Source organism: Salmo salar, chromosome ssa26 (genome assembly GCF_905237065.1).
Source record: "Salmo salar chromosome ssa26, Ssal_v3.1, whole genome shotgun sequence".
Classification (NCBI taxonomy): Eukaryota; Metazoa; Chordata; class Actinopteri; order Salmoniformes; family Salmonidae; genus Salmo; species Salmo salar.
Window position 1 is genome coordinate 5,487,142 of NC_059467.1, and position 22,168 is coordinate 5,509,309.

Here is a 22,168-nt window from a genome sequence, read left to right on the forward strand (position 1 = left end):
CTCTCATCCACCCTGCCTACCCTCTCATCACATTCACCCACACAGGCCAGGCCACAAGTACAATATAGGGCAGTGCTTGATATCCACTGTTGGGGTTAGCTGTTAAGTTAATTAAGACAATATTCCCAATAGCTCACTCATAGTGACCAGGGCTAGCCTGTATTTCTGTCTGAGAGTGTTGTGTCTAGCTGTTTGCTTGTGTCCTCCAAAAGGGGGACATATGTGAAGCGCTCCTAGACTGCCCCTGCAAGGGGTAGTAATTGAAATACGCCCGGGGGCGGGTGTTGTGCAGCAGTGTGTACCGAAACCAGACACCACAGAAGAAGAGACTCTCAGACTCACAGAGAGGGAGCACGGCATCGCAGGGAACCCAGGTGATTTATGGGAAGGTGGAGGAATGGGAGAGGGTTTAAGGGGGGAAGGAGGAAGGAGGCATTAATACACACAATGTGCAGCAGTCTAGGGGTGTAGTTTACACTCCTCTTCCCCCCCTTGCCCTCAACCTCAAAATCAGGAGAAGGAACATGGCCCCTGGGGCAGGTGGGGAGCAAAGGGAAGGGGGTGTGCTGTGTAGCTCTCTGAATCGTGAAATCATAGGCTACCTCTATACTACCTCCGGGGTGCAATTCCAGAAAGCACACAGGGGGGGTATCAAATACCCCATTCTACTTTCCCCTAGTGAAAGCTAAACCCAGGACTGTACCAACTTAACCAGCTAGACCAGCAGGGAGTGCGCACACACAAACAGACCAGACTTGGGTGCAAATACATAGCAACTACTTCTATTTGAGATATTTATAAGTATTTTCAAATACTTGTATCTAAATACATCATTTCAAAACCCCCCTAGGACCAAACAGACCTGGGTTCAAATGCATGAGTATTGAAAAAATAACAGATAAAAAAATATATATATATATATATATATATTTTTTATATATTTTGAACTGAGTACTTTTCAAATACATATATTTAAAAGGCTAGGGGGCGGTATTCGGAAGTTCGGATGACTGACGTGCCCAAAGTAAACTGCCTGTCACTCAGGCCCAGAAGCTAGGAGATGGATATAATTGGTAGCATTGGATAGAAAACACTCTGAAGTTTCTAAAACTGTTACAATAATGTCTGTGAGTATAAGATAACTGATATGGCAGGCAAAAACCTGAGGAAAATCCATCCGGAATGTATTTGTTATTTTTGGGGGTCACAGTTCTTTCAAATGCTTGTCTATGGGATATTCAAAAGGAATACCTCCCAGATTGCAGCTCCTATGGCTTCCACTAGATGTCAAAAGTCTTTACAAAGGGTTTCAGGCTTGTTTTTTGAAAAATGAGTTAGTAGTTGTAGTTTTTCAAGGTGGTTCTCATTTGGACTATAGTCTTGTGTCGTGGGTGGATGAGGGCGCACACTTCGTTATTTATCTCTGGTATTGAACGTACTACATTCCGTCTTAAATTGTATCATTTATTTACATATTAGGGTACCTGTGGATTGATTAGAAACGTTGTTTGACTTGTTTGGACGAAGTTTATTGGTAACTTTTGGGATTCCTTTGTCTGCATGGGTGGATACGGGTGGATTACTGAATCAAACGCGCCAAGTAAACTGACTTTTGTGGGATATACAGAAGGACTTTATTGAACAAAACGACCATTTGTTGTGTAGCTGGGACCCTTGGGATTGCAAACAGAGGGAGATCTTCAAAGGTAAGTGATTTTATTTTATCGCTATTTCTGATTTTTGTGACGCCTCTGCTGGTTTGGAAAATGTTTAATGCTGATGTATGCGGGGCGCTGTCCTCAGATAATCACATGGTATGCTTTCGCCGTAAAGCCTTTTTGAAATCTGACAAAGTGGTTGGATTAACAACAAATTAAGCTTTTAAATGACGTAAGACACTTGTATTTTCATGAATGTTTAATATTACGATTTTTGTCTTCTGAATTTCGCGCTCTGCAATTTCACCGGATGTTGTCGAGGTGGGTTGCTAGCATCCAAAGAGGTTGACTACTTGTATTTTCAAAGAAAAACATGCCAAAATACTGACTTTGAAATGTCGTAAAGTAATTAAATGTATCCTAAATAGTATTTGAACCCAGGTCTGACACACACACACACACACACACAGAGTATCAGACACACTCCTGCGACTCTGAAAACCCGGGATTAATATCCAGTAATAAAACCCTTTCCAGCCGTGTCTGTGGGAAAGCCAAAAGGAGTCGTTTTAAATAAAAGCGTCAAAGTGGGAGGGCAACCTGCATGCAAACTCTGCCGTGGACACAGCCTCAATCACCGCGCAGAGTTCCATATCCCCACCGCTTTGTGTGTGCAAATACAATCACAAGATATACAGAAATCATAGGTCACAACTGAAAGAATAAGAAATGTGGGTATCAAAATGCGTAATTTTATTATTCCATTTTCTTTCTTATCATAATAGTAGTAGCCTTCCTTTCCAGGGCCCGTTTTCATGATAGCAATGGAATTTAGGCTTACGAGTGTTTTCAACGATGCATCTTTCCTACAACGGCAAACACCACACGGAGAGAACGTTCGCTAAGTGCGTCATTGAGGCATGTGTCGATACTTGAAAAGGCAGCGCTGCTCTCGGATTAGCTTTCCCCATTCAAATCTTACCTTAACATTGGAATTATTCCACAATACTGACGATGGATCAGCTCCTAGAGAGACCACCTATGGCTGCAAATATTGAGGCGGCTTATTCTAATACTTACCCTTTAATAATATACTAAAATCAAGATTTGGCACATTATAGCGCACGTTAGGCTACACATCATGAAATATATTGAGGCAGTAGCCAAATAAAACTCAATTGAACGATCATGAAATTGATTTCAATATAATTTAAATATATAGGCCTATACTGTAGGTAGGCTATTTATATATTTGAATGCAGTCATCTTTTCATTCTTCGCTTGATTGTCACAATTGCAAAGACATTGGCAACTTTGTATTTGGAGTCATCCTCATTGTGAAGTTATTGGTGGTCACTGAGACAGATAAACAACGTTATTCTACGTTTAGCGGAGATCTTCTGTGTATAAAGTGACGCAGTAGGACAAAAACGCATATAACAACGCACTTATCTGTTCTACGAGTGGTCTGAGGCAGTCTGTAAACAACGAGTGTTTTCATGTGCAACTTTAGTAACGATGGTTTTGCGAAACAGCTCAGAGATTTAATGATGCTCCTACGAAGTTTCTAACAATGAACTTAGCCTTAAGATGCATTTGGGAAACCGGGCCCAGTCCGATATGGGATGTAGCCTAAAGCCCAAATCAAACTTAAAGCGTTTGTTTACACGCATGAATGAGCGTGTACATGCTGGAATTAGAACGCATGGTAGTGAATGAGAGAAAACAGACGCTCCCCCCAAGTGTCAAGGCCATCAAGCGCTTCAAATTACAAAGTCATTTTTTTCTCGCATCTATGCAAAGCAAAGCTGATAAAGTGAGAGGATAAATTGCCAGAAAATAGACTGTTTGTGCATTATGTCTGGAATTGTGAAATGTAAAGTTGAGTGTCTATTTAGTGTTGATATGTTTAGCTGCCAGTGGCAATAATACATATGAGAACACTAACTTTATGCTTACCTTTGCTGATTTCATGTCCTACGGCTAGGGAACTCCGTTCAAGAGAAAATACTGTTATGTAGAAAGACTAGCTAAATTGTTTATAAACTGCTAGGTGTATTAGCGACAACTCTCCTCACGTTAGTGAGCCAACATAACAGGTGAGTCAAAAGGAGCACACCCTTGTGAACAGTAGTTCACAAGGGCTGCACAGCGAACAAAACAAATACGTTTTATTATGGATTCTCATGACAATTAAGTTGGCATACGCTACGCAGTGTATGTGTATTGACGCTCTCTACTCTCGCATGCATATTGACGCCGTTTCGGCTTAACTGCTATTTTCAAACCCAGTACACCTGAAATTCTACCACGGGTGTTATGAAAGACTTTGCATGACTTTGAGCTGTGGTGTTATCATATGTTACAGGCCAGGGAGTAATCAGACACACGCACACACACACGGGACACTGGGGTTGAGGGGAGCAGACATAATGAAAAAGGTCTAGCTGCCCCAAACCCCAGATCAGAACCAGACAGGCAGCCTAACATTTCTTTAACTGCTCTCACTCAATTTCTTCCAACCGCTTGCTTATTCCTTTCCAGTTATCTCCTCTTTTCAGTCTTCTTTTCCAATCTCCTCCCTCCGAACATTTATAATCCTCTCCCCTTACACATTCACTCTTCCTCCCCTTCCATCGTCTAATCACTAACTAAAATATGGCAGAGAAAATTACTTAATCGATAAATATATTTTCATATCAATTGGCCTCCTGATACTATTAGACCAATCCAGACTGAGGAAGAGGACTTCTTGATACACAGAGAGAGGATTAATTAACCTTGGCCCTACCCACTTCATATGTATATACCGTATTCTAGTCTAGGCCTATCCTATTTAACTATTTCTGTACATATACTATTCTACACTACGTATTCATAAACAGTTGAAGTCGGAAGTTTATATACACCTTAGGCTAAATGCATTTACACTAAGTTGTTTCACAATTCCTGACATTTAATCCGAGTAAAAAATCCCTGTTTTAGGTCAATTAGTATCACCTGATTAAGAATGTGAAATGTCAGAATAATAGCAGAGAAAATAATTTATTTCAGCGTTTATTTCTTTCATCACATTCCCAGTGGGTCAGAAGTTTACATACACTCAATTAGTATTTGGTAGCATTGCCTTTAAATTGATTATCTTGGGTCAAACGTTTCAGGTAGCCTTCCAGAAGCTTCCCACAATAACTTGGGGGAATTTTGGCCCATTCCTCCTGACAGAGCTGGTGTAACTGAGTCAGGTTTGTAGGCCTCCTAGCTCGCACATGCTTTTTCAGTTCTGCCCACAAATTTTCTATGGGATTGAGGTCAGGGCTTTGTGATGGCCACTCCAATACCTTGACTTTGTTGTCCTTAAGCCATTTTGCCACAACTTTGGAAGTATGCTTGGGGTCATTGTCCATTTGGAAGACCCAAGCTTTAACTTCCTGACTGATGTCTTGAGATGTTGCTTCAGTATATCCACATCATTTTCCTGCCACATGATGCCATCTATTTTGTGAAGTGCATCAGTCCCTCCTGCAGCAAAGCACCCCCACAACATGATGCTGCCATCCCCGTGCTTCCTTCGGCTTGCAAGCCTCCCACTTTTTCCTCCAAACATAACAATGGTCATTATGGCCAAACAGTTCTATTTTTGTTTCATCAGACCAGAGGACATTTCTCCAAATAGTACGATCTTTGTCCCCATGTGCAGTTGCAAACCGTAGTCTGGCTTTTTTATGGCGGTTTTTGAGCAGTGGCTTCTTCCTTGCTGAGCGGCCTTTCAGGTTATGTTGATATAGGACTCGTTTTACAGTGGATATAGATACTTTTCTATCTGTTTCCTCCAGCATCTTCACAAGGTCCTTTGCTGTTGTTCTGGGATTGATTTGCATAAGCGTCATGTCTGGAGGAAACCCGGCACCATCCCTACAGTGAGCAGCATCATGATGTGGGGATGTTTTTTAGTGGCAGGGACTGGGAGACTAGTCAGGTTTGAGGAAAAGATGAACGGAGCAAAGCACAGAGTGATCCTTGATGAAAACCTGCTACAGAGTGATCAGGACCTCGGACTGGGGCGAAGGTTCACCTTCCAACAGGACAATGACCCTAAGCACACAGCCAAGACCACGCAGGAGTGGCTTCGGGACATGTCTCTGAATGTCCTTGAGTGGCCCAGCCAGAGCCCGGACTTGAACCTGATCGAACATCTCTGGAAAGACCTGAAAATAGCTGTGCAGCAACGCTCCCCATCCAACCTGACAGAGCTTGAGAATATCTGCAGAGAGGAATGGGAAAAACTCCCCAAATACAGATGTGCCAAGCTTATAGCATCATAGCCAAAAATACTTGAGGCTTTAATGGACTGGCAAAGGTGCTTCAACAAAGTACTGCGTAAAGGCCTGAATACTTATGTAAATGTTATATTTCCGTTTTTTATTTGCAAAAAAAACTCTAAAAGCCTGTTTTTGCTTTGTAATTATGGGGTATTGTGTGTAGATTGATAAGGGGATTAAAAAAAAAAATCATTTTAGAATAAGGCCGTAACCTAACAAAATGTGGAAAAAGTCAAGGGGTGTGAATACTTTCTGAAAAGCACTGTATATTTATACTCCGGACTCTATATTACTTAATACTTCTTAGATTTGTGTGTATTGTTGTGTACTGTTAGGAACACAGGCATTTCGCTACACCCGCTATAACATCTGTTAAATATGTGTATGTAACCAATAGAATTTGATTTGCGAAGACATACCCAGGACAGTGTGGGTTATATTGAACTTAGTTCAATAGGTTCTCCATAATAAAGTGCTTAGCGTGATGGAGCTTTGATATTCATCAGAATCATCACCACATCACTGTGATTCACTATGCAGTCATAAAATCAAGTACAAACAATATTAAACTGGCGGGGGGGGGGGTGATTAACTGAAATCTGAAATACAAAAAAACGGCCTCCCGAGTGGCGCAGCGGTTGAAGGTGCTTGAGGCAGCACTACAGCCCCGGGTTCGATCCCAGCCTGTGTGACAGCTGGCCGTGACCAGGAGACCCATGAGGCGGCGCACAATTGGCCCAGCGTCGTCCAGGTTTGGGGAGGGTTTGGCAAGCAAGGATTTCCTTGTCCCATCTCGCTCTGCGACTCCTTGTGGCGGGGCTGGGTGCCTGGTGTTTCCTCCGACACATTGGTGCAGCTGGCTTCCGGGTTAAGCGAGCAGTGTGTCAAGAAGAAGTGCTTGGCAGGATCGTGTTTCAGAGGACACATGGCTCTCGACCTTCGCCTCTCCCGAGTCCTATGGGAGTTGCAGCGATGGGACAAGACTAACTACCAATTGGATATCACACATTTTTAAATGCGAAGAAACAAAATAAAATAATATTAAATCACTAGGCCTACTTAGAGCCATGGAAATTAGAGGTCGACCAATTATGATTTTTCAACGCCGATACCGGTACCGATTATTGGAGGACCAAAAAAAAGCCGATGCCAATTAATCTGCCGATTTTTTTGAATTTTTATTTGTAATAAATGACAATTACAACAACACTGAATGAACACTTATTTCAACTTAATATAATACACCAATCAAATCAATTTAGCCTCAAATAAATCATGACATGTTCAATTTGGTTTAAATAATGCAAAATCACAGTGTTGGAGAAGAAAGTAAAAGTGCAATATGTGCCATGTAAAAAAGCTAACGTTTAAGTTCCTTGCTCAGAACATGAGAACATATGAAAGCTGGTGGTTCCTTTTAACATGAGTCTTCAATATTCCCAGATAATACGTTTTAGGTTGAGGTTATTATAGGACTATTTCTTTCTATACCATTTGTATTTCATATACCTTTGACTATTGGATGTTCTTATAGGCATTTTAGTATTGCCAGTGTAACAGTATAGCTTCCGTCCCTCTCCTCACCCGTACCTGGGCTCGAACCAGGAACACATCGACAACAGCCATCCTCGAAGCATCGTTACTCATCGCTCCACAAAAGCCGCGGCACTTGCAGAGCAAGGGGAACAACTACTCCAAGTCTCAGAGAGAGTGACGTTTGAAACGCTATTAGCGTGCACCCCGCTAACTAGCTAGCCATTTCACATCGGTTACACCAGCCTAATCTTGGGAGTTGATAGGCTTGACGTCATAAACAGCGCAATGCTTGAAGCATTACGAAGAGCTGCTGGCAAACGCACGAAAGTGCTGTTTGAATGAATGCTTACGAGCCTGCTGCTGCCTACCATCGCTCAGTCAGACTGCTCTATCAAATCATAGACTTAATTATAACATAACCCACAGAAATACGAGCCTTTGGTCATTAATATGGTCGATTCCCAAAACTATCATTTCGGGAAAAAAACGTTTATTCTGTCAGTGAAATACGGAACCGTTCCATATTTTATCTAACGGGTGGCATCCCTAAGTCTAAATATTGCTGTTACATTGTACAACCTTCAATGTTATGTCATAATTATGTACAATCTGGCAAATTAATTACGGTCTTTGTTAGGAATAAATGGACTTCACACAGTTCGGAACGAGCCAGGCGGCCCAAACTGCTGCATATACCCTGACTGCTTGCACCGAACGCAAGAGAAGTGACACAATTTCCCTAATTATAAGAAATTCATGTTAGCAGGCAAAATTAACTAAATATGCAGGTTTAAAAATATATACTAGTGTATTGATTTTAAAGAAAGGCATTGATGTTTATGGTTAGGTTTGGTGCAACGACAGTGCTAAATCATCACCCGTTTGGCGAAGTAGGCTGTGATTCATTGAGAAATTAACAGGCACCGCATCGATTATATGCAACGCAGGACACGCTAGATAAACTAGTAATATCATCAACCATGTGTAGTTAACTAGTAACAACTTACCTTGGCTTCTTGCTGCTCTCGCGTAACAGGTAGTCAGCCTGCCACGCAGGCTCCTCGTGGAGTGCAAAGTAAGGCAGGTGGTTAGAGAGTTGGACTAGTAACCGGAAGGTTGCAAAAACAAATCCCCGAACTGACAAGGTAAAAATCTGTCATTCTGCCCCTGAACAAGGCAGTTAACCCACCGTTCCTTGGCAGTCATTGAAAATAAGAATGTGTTCTTAACTGACTTGCCTAGTTAAATAAAGGTCTAAAAACTAAACATAAAAAATAAAAAAATATATCTACAAAAAAAAAATGTCGTCCAAAAATACCGATTTCCGATTGTTATGAAAACTTGAAATCGGCCCTAATTAAATCTGCTATTCCGATTAATCGGTCGACCTCTAATGGAAATGTCAACAACAGACACAATGTCTGTAAATGAGTTACAAGATATGGGGCTCGTAGATTTCATAGTTTTATGATAGTCAATAATCAAGCAAAGCATGACCTGAAACCTCCCTACCCAAAGATAATGGAATAGACCACAGTTGACATTGACAACGTCACTCTGTAAGGACAGCAGACTTCACTATAAATAGGAGCAGGCTCATCCGAGGGGCCTTTGTTTTCAGCGAGATATCAAATCTTATCTGGCTGGCCTTTGGGAGCCAGTCTGCCGCTGACATTTAGAATTCTGTCACAATTACTGCCGGGTCGCATATCAGAGCACAACATGAGCAACAGCTGTAGAGGCACACTTTTTGCCATTTTGTCAGATGAATTGATTCATGTCAGCAGAACGATACACTGCAGGCAGCTGTTTATGTGTGTGTGTGTGTGTGTGTGTGTGTGTGTGTGTGTGTGTGTGTGTGTGTGTGTGAAATAGAGACAGAGAAAGTGACAGAGAGAGAGAGAGAGATTCCTGCCATAGCCTAGAGTTTCTTTAAAAAGGAGTTCCCGGCATGTCGGTGAGGTCCTCACACATTCCAGCCTGCAAGGCGGCTGTTCTGACATGTTGTAAGCTAAGGTGTTCGTGGAAACTTGGATGACGAAAAAAAGCACTGGCCAAACCAATTACTGGTGGTCTGAGAGGGGGTGGCGGTGTAGCCTAAAAATGCTAACAATCACAGCAAGGCACTGAATTGTTACCCAGAAACAAAAAGGCAACCCAGAAAATGACAAAAAATAGCCAACATTAAGAAAGGCATTGATGTTTATGGTTAGGTACACATTGGTGCAACGACAGTGCTTTTTTCGCGAATGCGCTTGTTAAATCACCCGTTTGGCGAGGTAGGCTGTGATTTGATGATAAATTAACAGGCACCACATCGATTATATGCAACGCAGGACAAGCTAGATAAACTAGTAATATCATCAACCATGCGTAGTTAACTAGTGATTATGTTAAGATTGATTGTTTTTTATAAAATAACTTTAATGCTTGCTAGCACCTTACCTTGGCTCCTTGCTGCACTCGCATAACAGGTAGTCAACTTGCCACGCAGTCTCCTCGTGGAGTGCAATGTAATCGGCCATAATCGGTGGCCAAAAATGGTGATTACCGATTGTTATGAAAACTTGAAATCAGCCCTAATTAAATCGGCCATTCCGATTAATTGGTCAACCTCTAATTTTTAGGATATGAAAAATTATTTTATCTAACAAAACGACACTTCATGTTATCTCTGGGACCCTTTGGATGATAAATCAGAGCAAGATTTCAGAATGTAAGTACACATTTCACCTTCAGAGGTGAATTTATCAAACTTATCGCGCTGAAAAAAAGTGTTTTGTTGTTAGCTCTCCTCAAACAATAGCATGGCATTTTTTCGCAGTAATAGCTACTGTAAATTGGACAGTGCAGTTATATTAACATGAATTTAAGCTTTCAGCCGATATAAGACACTTACATGTACCGACATTTGTTGTTTCTCTAAAATCTGCAATCGTGACAAGACGCTGCATGATTTACAACTGTCCCGTACCGGAGCGCCACATGTACTGATCACATCTTTACTAATGTTTCAGAAAACTGCTCTAAAGCATTATCCATGCCCATTGGATGTAGTGATCATAATATAGTAGCCATATCTTGGAAAACCAAAGTTCCAAAGGCTGGGCCTAAAATAGTGTATAAGATATCATACAAGAGGTTCTGTAGTGAATCAAGGTTGAAAGAATATTTACTGGTCTGTTGTGTATAATGAGGAGCAACCAGACGCCACAATTGACGCTTCTTCCAGGTACTAATGAGTATGCACCCATTAAGAAAATTACTCTAAAAACTGCTAAATCCCTGTGGATTGATGAAGAATTTAAAAATGGTTCTGGTTGAGAGGGGTGAGGCAAAAGGAATGGCAAATAAGTCTGGCTGGACAGCCGATTGGCATACGTACCGTAAATTGAGAAATCATGTGACTAAACGGAACAAAAAAAAGAAACTGTACTATGAAACAAAGATAATTGATATGAAGAATGATAGTAAAAACTTAAGCACCTTAAATGAAATTGTCAAAAAAGCAAATTAAGCTCAAGCCATTGAGGCTGATGGCCCATTCATCACAAAACCCTCTGATATTGCCAACTACTTTAATTACTTTTTCCATTGGCAAGATTAGCAAATTTAGGCATTACACGCGAACAAACTCTGAACCTTCACATTCATGCATTACCGACCAAATTACGAAAGAAAAGTATTGTTTAACAAATGATCAAAGCTTGATCATTAGTTCAATATTTGAATCAGCTGTGTAGTGCTTTGGAAAAAAACAAAAAGGTGCACCCCTTGGGGTCCAGAGGAAAGAGTTTGGGAAACACTGCTGTAGGCTTTGATTAAAGAGATGGAAAATATGAGTGCTACTCAGAATTAAGATTCAAAGATGTCTGCAGAAACAATGGGGCTATGACATGGTACCTTGAGTTTAAAAAATATCTATTTTGGTTATTGAACTACAGTAAGTGAAGTGGATTTACACTCGATAACTGAATTACACAATGTGTCCCTGATCTGTACTACAAAGAAATGCATTATTATGGATACGAATGTCATTCTCCTCATGTTTCACAAGTTTGGACAAGTTTGGACATCGCAGCGCAGCAGACCAGAGCACAGTAGTTTTTGCCCTAGCAATGTTTTTTTGCCCCAGTACAATACAGCACAACAGAGCAGTGTAGAGTACAGTGCAGAAGAGTAAAGTAGGGTTCAGTAGAGTATAGTATAGTACAATCTACTGTACAATCTACTGTGCTCTACTCACTCAATTGTCCTATCCTGTACTAACTTGTGAAACATACAGTACCAGTCAAAATGTTGGACACACCTACTCATTCAAGGGTTTCTTTATTTTTACTATTTTCTACATTGTATAATAATAGTGAAGACATCAAAACTATGAAATAACACATATGGAATCATGTAGTAACCAAAAAAGTGTTATATAAAATACATTTTGATTTGTTTTTGAGATTCTTCAAAGTAGCCACCCTTTGCCTTGATGACAGCTTTGCACACTCTTGGCATTGGCATTCTCTCAACCAGCTTCATGACGTAGTCACCTGGAATGCATTTCAATTAACAGGTGTGCTTTGTTAAAAGTTAATTTGTGGTATTTCTTTCCTTCTTAATATCTTTGAGCCAATTAGTTGTGTTGTGACAAGGTAGGGGTGGTATACAGAAACTAGCCCTATTTGGTAAAAGACCAAGTCCATATTATGGCAAGAACAGCTCAAATAAACAAAGAGAAATGACAGTCCATTATTACTTTAAGACATGAAGGTCAGTCAATGCGGAAAATGTCAAGATGTTTGAAAGGTTCTTCTAGTGCAGTCGCAAGAAATATCAAGTGCTATGATGAAACTGGGTCTCATGTGGACTGCCACTGGCACACTTAACCAGCATGGCTACCACAGCACTCTGCAGCGATACGCCATCCCATCTGGTTTGCGCTTAGCGGGTCTATCATTTCTTTTTCAAAAGGACATTGACCCAACACACACCTCCAGGCTGTGTAAGGGGTATTTGACCAAGGAGAGTGATTGAGTGCTGCATCAGATGACCTGGCCTCCACTATCACCCAACCTCAACCCAATTGAGATGGTTTGGGATGAGTTGAGTCAAGGAAAAGCAGCCAACATGTGCTCAGCATATATGGGAACACCTTCAAGACTGTTGGAAAAGCATTCCAGGAGAAGCTGGTTGAGCATGAAAATGGCGCCGACAGAGAGGGCCGCCTCAATTCTAGTCCTTAGGAACCTAACGCATCACTGGGGGCAAACTACCTGCCCTCCAGGACACCTACAGCACTCAATGTCACAGGATGCCCAAAAATATCATCAAGGACAACAACCACCCGAGCCACTGCCTGTTCACCCCGCTACCATCCAGAAGACGAGGTCAGTACAGGTGCATCAACGCTGGGACCGAGAGACTGAAAAACAGCTTCCATCTCAAGGCCAACAGACTGTTAAACAGACATCACTAGCACAGAGAGGCTGCCTACATAGACTTGAAATCATTGGCCACTTTAATAATGCCACTTTAATAATGTTTACATATCTTGCATTACTCATCTCATGTATATACTGTATTCTACCCTATGTATTCAGTCTCTCCAGGATTCCACGATTCTGCGATCGCATAATTCAATGCATAATCAACCAATCAGCGCATATTACACGAGAGCTCGCAATTTTGACCAAGCGCATAAAAGGGTCCAATCAAAAGCGGGTTCATAATGTTGACCAATTACTGCACTGTTACTGTAGAAAATGGCCCAATCCAATCACACGTCAAAAGTTTTTTCCCCCTGGCCTGTCAGCATATTCACGTGCGAAGATGATGGCTGATTGGCAGTGTAATGAACAGAAATCATTTGCCAACAAAAATAACAGCTAAAGACCGTGCAAAACTATTTCCAAATGTTTTGCATTAAAGTTTTGTTTTGCACTCCGTGCAACGTTCTTCCGGAACACAAGAGAAAGTCGACAATCAGTCACTTCGAATCAGCAAAGCATATGAGAATGTCAGAACAGTACCCACAGCAGCGGCAGATCACCATGACTGAAGAGGTAGCTGGGAAGACTGTGGCAAGTGCTGAAAGAATCAATGCGAGTAGCGTTTCACTCAAACTTTTGCTCCACTAACCTTGGCTTTAGTAGGGTGGCCGGCACTCTGCTCTCCTCAGTCTGTCTATGGAGAGCGCTGCTCAAAGCACTGAGTGCAATTTGTCAGCTTTGCTGTTTTAAACTCTTTAAAACGTAATGTACCACAACCAACGACTCTGCAGTGGAGCAATTGATATGGAGGAGGATAGGGAGGATGAAATGGATGATTACATTGAGATATAGGCCTAGATGAGCTAGGCCCTTGGTCGTCCGTCCCGTCCCGTCCCCCGTCCCCCCCGGAGGGACTGTCTATTGCATCTTAGCCTATGCCGCTCTGACATTGCTCATCCATATATTTATATATTCTTATTCCATTACTTAGATTTGTGTGTATTAGGTATTTGTTGTGGAATTGTTAGATATTACTTACTAGATATTGCTGCACTGTCAGAACTAGAAGCACAAGCATTTCACTACTCGCAAAAACATTTTCTAACCATGTGTATGTGACCAATAATATTTAATAATGCCAAGAGTGTGCAAAGCTGTCACCAAGGCAGAGGGTGCCTACTTTGAAGAATCTAAAATACACTTTTTTGGTTATTACATGATTCCATATGTGTTATTTCATAGTTTTGATATCTTCACTATTATTCTACAACGTAGAAAATAGAAAAAATTAAGACAAACCCTTGAATGAGTAGGTGTGTCCAAACTTGACTAGTACTATACATCTATGATATGTTCAGATTTGGTCCAGTACGGTCCGTCTGTGGATGTTAAAAATGTGATTTTCCTGTGTTTTATATATATTTCCACAATATGTAATTGGAATAATACTGTGAAATTGTGAAAATTATGATAATGCCCTTTTAGTGCAAGAGCTGTTTGAAAATACTTATTTTTTGGGGATGGAGTTTTGGCATGCCTGGCGACAATTACCAGGCGGTATAAGTAAATAGACCAATAATAAATAGCTAAACCGCTCTGCCAATAACAGCTAGGTTTCAGGTTCCATATCCCTCCCATTAGGCTTGTCCAATTAGGCCCCTCACTCAGACCAGTCCCAGACAGTCCTAGGCAAAATTCTTGCTTGAGAAATGGATCTTTGCTAAGAAGCTATTTTTGTTTATTTTTGCCCATTTTAATAATTGAAAACAATCACAGTAAGATACTTAAATTGTTACCCATAAATTTGATAGACAAAAACGGCTACATCGGACCTTTAACATCAAAGGTAATGTCGACTGACCAAATTTCAACTACTTCCATGGACGTCCGATGTCGATCGGTGCTCAGTGGGTGAGGATGCTGGTTACAGTAAATGGAAAGAGAGGGCATGGGTAGCTGTCAGTAAGAGCTAGAGCTCCATTAACTTGAGAAACAAGCAGCGAGAGAGAGAGATGTATGGGCGGTCCAAAATAATTGTAACACTCTTGGTTTAACCACCAGATGACAGAAAGAGAAAGAAAGCAGTTATGAGCGGCAGGTAGCCTAGTGGTTAGAGCGTTGGACTAGTAACCGAAAGGATGCAAGATCGAATCCCTGAGCTGACAAGGTAAAAATCTGTCGTTCTGGCCCTGAACAAGGCAGTTAACCCACTGTTCCTAGGCCGTCATTGAAAATAAGAATTTATTCTTAACTGACTTGCCTAGTAAAATAAAACAGTATGCCAGTGGAAGCAGGAAGCAGGTGACTATTATGACTTCACAGTGTAGCCAATTCAGCTGCAGTAATACTTTTTTTGTAATTACGTTACTAATTTGGTAACAGAATTAGGGTTGGGTGGTATGCAGATTTTCATATCATCAATCTGGGATTGGGAGTCTACCAGAATGATAACAAAATTAGCACAAGTAATAGCAAATTTCCATAGAGGCTGCTAGCTAAATACGCTAATGAGCGAGACTTATTTAAACAAATTGCAAAGACAGACAATCCAGCTCATAAAGTTATACATATATAGCCAGGACATACCACATTCCATTTTTGGTGAGTTGACATTTACAAGTGAATGTGAACGAGAGACATGTGACCTACAGTATTTCTGATACCTTTAGGACTTTTTCTAGTAGTTTTTTTCTAAGATGACTTTTCCATCTGTTTATCCAGAAAACAAATCCTTAATTTTTTAGATGGAAATGAATCTATGCCTTCATTTCCCAAAAATATAGACTCTTAGCTTTTATTTGACATGCTCCTATGAATTTCATATGTTGGTGCTCAAGGTTCCTTCTCAATGGAAATGCCCAGAAGCAAAAGTGATTCCGTTACCCAAGAATAGCAAAGCAACCTTTACTGGTTTAAACAGCCGACCAAGCAGCCTGCTACCGACCAAGCAGCCTGCTAAACAAAACAAAAAATGGTGTTTGACCAGAGACAATGCTTTTTCACAGTAAACAAATTAACTTGCTTTCAGCCCTCTTATAGGGAAGGGCATTCAACATCTACAGCACTAACACAAATGACTGATGATTGGCTGAAAGAAATTGATAATGAAAAGATTGTGGAAGCTGTTTTGTTAAGATTTCAGTACAGCTTTTGACATTATCAATAATAGTCTGCTGCTGGAAAAACGTGTGTTATGGCTTTACATCCTATGCTATGTCGTGGAGCGAGAGTTACATATCTAACAGAACAGCGGGTGATCTTTAATGGAATCCTCTCTAACATAAACCAGGTAGAGTCTGGCATACCTCAAGGTAGCTGTCATGGCCCCTTACTTTTCTCTATTTTTAATAATTACCTACCACTAGCACTGAGTAAAGCCAATGTGTCTACAGTATGTACGATGATGACTCAGCATTATACACGTCAGCTACCACAGCAAGTGAAATCACTGCAAAAAGAGCTGCAGTTGGTTTTAGAATGGATGGCAAGTAATAGCCTATGCTAGTTCAAAATACACTATATATATATATATACACACACACACACAAAAGGTATGTGGACACCCCCTCAAAATAGTGGACTCTGCTATTTCAGCCTCACCCATTGCTTTACATTACATTTACATTTAAGTCATTTAGCAGACGCTCTTATCCAGAGCGACTTACAAAATGGTGCATTCACCTTATGATATCCAGTGGAACAACCACTTTACAATAGTGCATCTAAATCTTTTAAGGGGGGGGGGGTTAGAAGGATTACTTTATCCTATCCTAGGTATTCCTTAAAGAGGTGGGGTTTCAGGTGTCTCCGGAAGGTGGTGATTGACTCCGCTGTCCTGGCGTCGTGAGGGAGCTTGTTCCACCATTGGGGTGCCAGAGCAGCGAACAGTTTTGACTGGGCTGAGCGGGAACTGTGCTTCCTCAGAGGTAGGGAGGCCAGCAGGCCAGTGGTGGATGAACGCAGTGCCCTTGTTTGGGTGTAGGGCCTGATCAGAGCCTGAAGGTATGGAGGTGCCGTTCCCTTCACAGCTCCGTAGGCAATCATTGCTGACAGGTTTATAAAATCGAGCACACCGCCATGCAAACTCCATAGACAAACATTGTCAGTAGAATGACCTTACTGAAGAGCTCTGTGACTTTCAACATGGCAATATCATAGGATGCCATCTTTCCAACAAGTCAGTTCATCAGATTTCTGCCCTGCTAGAGCTGCCCCGGTCAACTGTAAGTGATGTTATTGTGAAGAGGAAAAGTCTAGTAGCAACAACGGCTCAGCTGCGAAGTGGTAGGCCACACAAGCTCATAGAGCAGGACCGCTGAGTACTGAAGCGCATAGCATGTAAAAATCGCCTGTCCTGGGTTGCAACACTCACTACAGAATTCCAAACTGCCTCTGGAAGCAATGTCAGCACAAGAACTGTTCGTCGGGAGCTTAATGAATTGGGTTTCCTTTGCCGAGCACCCGCACACAAGCCTAAAATCACTGTGGGCAATGCCAAGGGTGGCCTAGAGTGGTGTAAAACTCACCGCCATTGGACTCTGGAGCAGTGGAAACAAGTTCTCTGGATTGATGAATCACGCTTCACCATCTGCCAGGAGAACGCTACCTGCCCCAATGCATAGTGCCAACTGTAAAGTTTAGTGGAGGAGGAATAATGGTCTGGTCTGTTTTTCAACATCAGTGCCCGACCTCTAATGCTTGTGGCTGAATGAAAGCAAGTCCCCAGCAATGTTCCAACATCTCGTGGAAAGCCTTCTCAGAAGAGTGCAGGATGTTGTAGCAGCAAAAGGGGGACCAACTCTATATTAATGTCCATGATTTTGGAATGAGAAGCAGGTGTCCACATGGTGATGTAGTGTATATCCAAAACTAAAAGTCAAATAATTGTATTTGGGATAAACATTAGTTAAACCCTAAACCTAGGGCTGACACCCATCTGATTTGCACCTGTCTCAGTGGACTAATCCATTGAGGAGGCCGCGGGGATGCTATGGTCCAAGAAGAAGGGGAGTGTGGCTAAGATGCACAAGGCACTTCTCTCTCCAGAATGCTCTCTCCCGCCATTTTGTTCACATTCATTGTTTCATAACTTCATTGTGTGAATTGTTAGATTGATAGACAGTAACAATTCCCCATTCCATATACTGTATCACCAGTAGTAGCCTACACTTACCGTTAATTCCCATAATTTCTCATCTACAATGTTTGTTTGGTTATGGTAATTCCTGTTAATGTATTCAATACATTAGTAATTTACCGTTGTCATTATTTGAGTGGACACATTGTTTGCAGAGCTCACAACCTATGCTACACTTGTGAGAAACAAGTTTTGGTTTATTTCATTCCATTTACGAGTTGTCAATTTATTCATTGCTTTGTGTTTGGAGCGCTCCTGTCAATGTTGAGTAAGGATGTGCACTTGATTACGCATATAGAAGTAGGCCTAGGCTATCTGGCCTGCGTGCAAATGTAGGCCTATAAATGTGCCCATTTGGGGATGTCTGATAGTATTTCAGATTTTCTTAACTCACCACAACTAATGAGTTATGGAACTTCTAAAATTATTTATTTTTTGCCTCAAAACAGCAAGTAAACAAAGTTTGTTTTTAGAATGACAATAGTTCCTCAATGTATTTTAAAACATGTTCAACTCTTTCCCTTTCGATAACCACTCGTCATGAAAGGGAAAAATGTAATGCTCTGATCCAACGGAAACGTCATAAAATACCCGATTACTTCTTATCCCTTGCAAAATAACCTTCAGCTGTGTCTGTCCCGAGCTTACTGGTGTGGGACAACTCTGAGGGCCCAGAAAATGTTATACAACATGGCAAGTTTGCTCGCGTGGTCGGACCGGACACAGTTGATAGTTGATACATTTCAAGTTCGTTGCACAGGCCATGCATAGCCAATGTGATTTATCGGATATGTATTCTTATCAAGATATGTTCTACCTGCAGGCTGCAATTTTTACATCCTAGGCAATGGCAATATTTTTGTATAATTTTCATATAGATTTAGATAGAATTTAGATTAACCACATGATAATGATTTTTGAGATACAAAGACTATTATAAATTAAAATGTTCCATGAAAATGTGCATACGCAAATCAGTAGAAATGGTAAGATAAATTGGCACACCCCCTGGTGCAGCCTATTTCCACACAGTAACGGCAGAATCTGCAAAGGCCAGCAGCTGCGGGGGGGGGGGACAGGTTATTTTCTTCTGGTTAGGCTCTCTCTGGATCCCTTGAGTCATTTCTGTGTCTTAATTATTTAATCAAACAGCATGCTTAAAGCATCAGACAATCTCCGGACATATAGTTTTAAAACACATAGGGTTAAAATGTAATGTTAAAATACAGCTTTGAACATTTCGACCAATTGATTGGTTGAAAGAAAAGATGACTCTCAGTCGTCAAAGATTTTTTGTAGTCGGGGACAGCTCTACCTAAACCTCAACTAAATATTGTAATGAATAATGTGGCAATTGAGCAAGTTGATAGTAAACTGCTTGGTGTAACCCTACATTGTAAACTTACATGGTCAAAACATATTGATGAAAAGGTAGCTAAGATGGGGGAGGTCTGGCCGTGATAAAGCACTGCTCTGCTTTCTTGACATCACAATCAACAAAACAAGTCCTACAGGCCCTAGTTTTATCAGACCTGGACTTCTGCCCAGTCATTCTGCCACAAAGAAAGGCAAACAACAGTTGTCCCAGAATAGAGCAGCACGGCTGCCCCTTAAATGTACACGAAGAGCTAACATCAATGACATGCATGTAAATCTCTCCTGGCTCAAAGTAGAGGAGAGATTGACTGCATCCCTGCTTGACTTTGTGAGTGGTATTGACGTGTTGAACACTTAACACACAGTTCAGACACCCATACATAACCCACAAGACATGGTCTCTTCACAGTCCCCAAGTCCATAACAGACTCTGGGAAACACACAGAACTACATAGAGCCATGACTACATGGAACTCTTCCACATCAAGTAACTCAAGCAAGCAGTAAAATCAGATTTATGTATAACAGATAAAACAACACCTCATGGCACAACGTGGGCTGTGACACACACACACACACACATTGTAATATTGGTGTATTGTAGTATTGTACATATTATATTGTACATTTGTAATAATAGAGTAATAATGTAATAAATGTCTTGCATGATGATTATTTTTTTAATTTTATTTTTTTAATGTAGACTGTTATGTTTCGTCGTGATGTAGGCCTACTTGTTTTAATCCTGTTTTGACCCCAGGAAGAGTAGCTGCCGCCTTGGCAGCAGCTAATGACGATCCTAATATATATAAATACAAATACATTATGTTCTGTAGAAGGTTAAATATGATACATTCTAAACATGTCCCTCATTCAGACATCCACAGTCATATGATCGGTATGCGGCTGATTGCACATGTAGAAGGTATTAGCTTCTGCTGCTTTAAACAGCGGCTGTCCGGAATTGAAGGCAAATTGAAGACCTGCATACTCTCGTTAAATTAAACCTGTGCGGAGGATGAGTAGGTCTGTGCCAAGGATTTAATCTTTGCTCAAGTATAGGCTAGCGGTAATGTGTAAACCGACAACAAAAACATTGACAGACTGTAAACAATGCGAGTGATGCAGAAAAAAAGTCTGCAATAGCATATAATAGGCTAGTTATTGGTCTTTCAAAAACAAAGCAAGCAAATATCACTATTCCACCAATGGCCTAAAATGTACGTATTTGCCTTATTGTCAGGCTAGAAGGCTAATGTGACGCCTGATTGACGGACCTCAGTCTTTGTGCAATGATATCCATTATTCCGACTGTATTTTGATAGGGCTGCATCATGTCACATTAAAAAAAAGTTATCCCCACAATTACTCTGTCTAAATTTATGCAAAACATTAACTTTTGTTATGAAACTCATGCGTATTTCAAAGCAATGGACTACAATTGAGGGCTGAAAGAAAACAAAAAACGACACGGTTGTTTGGATATCATAACATTCACTCTTCGAATCATCCTCCCGCAGACGGATATTAAATAGTGGATCCAAGATACGAGGACGTTTTTTACGAGATGACATGTTAAAATGCAACTTACCTTGACTGCGAAGAAAGAAAGTTATCATGCTACACAGCACCACAGAGACCTGCATCTTTGATTCCCTTCTCTCGCTCGCTCTCGGTCTGTCTTTCTTTCTTATTTGCTGCAAATATTTCGGTATTATCGAAATATCAAAGAAGAGCCTTCAAATCAACAAAGACTAAACTCATAACTATATTCATAGCATGGCTGTATTTTGGTATTTAGTCCCCTCTGATACGACGAGTCAAAGTTAAAGTTTCGCTCTGCGCCCTGGAACATACGGTCTTCAACATGTTGTACTGTGCTCTAGATCCGATACTGGAGTGATCAAAAGGAGCAGTGGACTGTACCAAACGCAACAAGGGGGAGGTTCGGCTAGAAAGCGCACCGTTTCGACAAGAAACAGACAAGCTAGTTCATTTTACTTTGATATAAGATATGCTTTCACTTCAGCAACAGTATTTCGGTGTGTGTGTCCTCCGAAATGTAACTGTGTTCCCTAAGCGAACACTATATTGTTGCAAATCAACCCAGTGATTTGTAGTTTGCGTTGCCCATGGTTTCTCCTCGGTGTATCATTTCTAAAGTTACAATGTATTTTTAAAGGTTGGTGGTCAGCAAATCAAAGGGTGCTTTCAAGTAACCTAGAAAGGAACTGGACGCATGAGTAGCCTAACTGTGCGCCCCATTGGCAGCACATGTTTCTCTCGGTTGAAAATGCAGATGAAACTTGAGGCTATGGGAAATCTGGTCACCTTCCTCTTCGATGTTGCCAAAAGGATTGCAACCCCAAAATGGTCAGGAACCGGTAGGCTCTAGGAAGTTTGGAAGTCATATGCAGCGTGTTGCAATACCACGCACACAATGTTTAGTTTGAATGGAACTTAACAGTTCACCCCGGAAGGCAAAAGCAGCATGCGTTGGCTATAAAACTCAACTCCATGGTTAAGGAAGTTTACATTAACTCTGGAGTCGAGCAGTGGCGAAGGTTTGTGGAATTCATATAGAGCCAGATAGCTGCCAAAGGTAGAACGTACATATCGTTAGGATCATAAGAAAAGCCATGCATTAAACGTTTAAAT

General features: G+C 41.1%; 1 protein-coding gene across 5 annotated transcripts in view; it reads right to left on the bottom strand.

The window, feature by feature from the left end:
• LOC106587054 (low-density lipoprotein receptor-related protein 4) overlaps positions 1-21,407 on the bottom strand; it is a 270,120-nt gene extending 248,713 nt beyond the window's left edge. For all 5 annotated transcript variants that reach the window (XM_014174939.2, XM_014174937.2, XM_014174938.2 and 2 more), the window contains exon 1: positions 21,102-21,407. In XM_014174939.2, coding sequence (XP_014030414.2) covers positions 21,102-21,156 — 55 coding nt within the window. In that variant the 5' untranslated portion in view covers positions 21,157-21,407. The remainder of the gene's footprint in view (positions 1-21,101) is intronic.
• Positions 21,408-22,168: the final 761 nt, after the last annotated feature.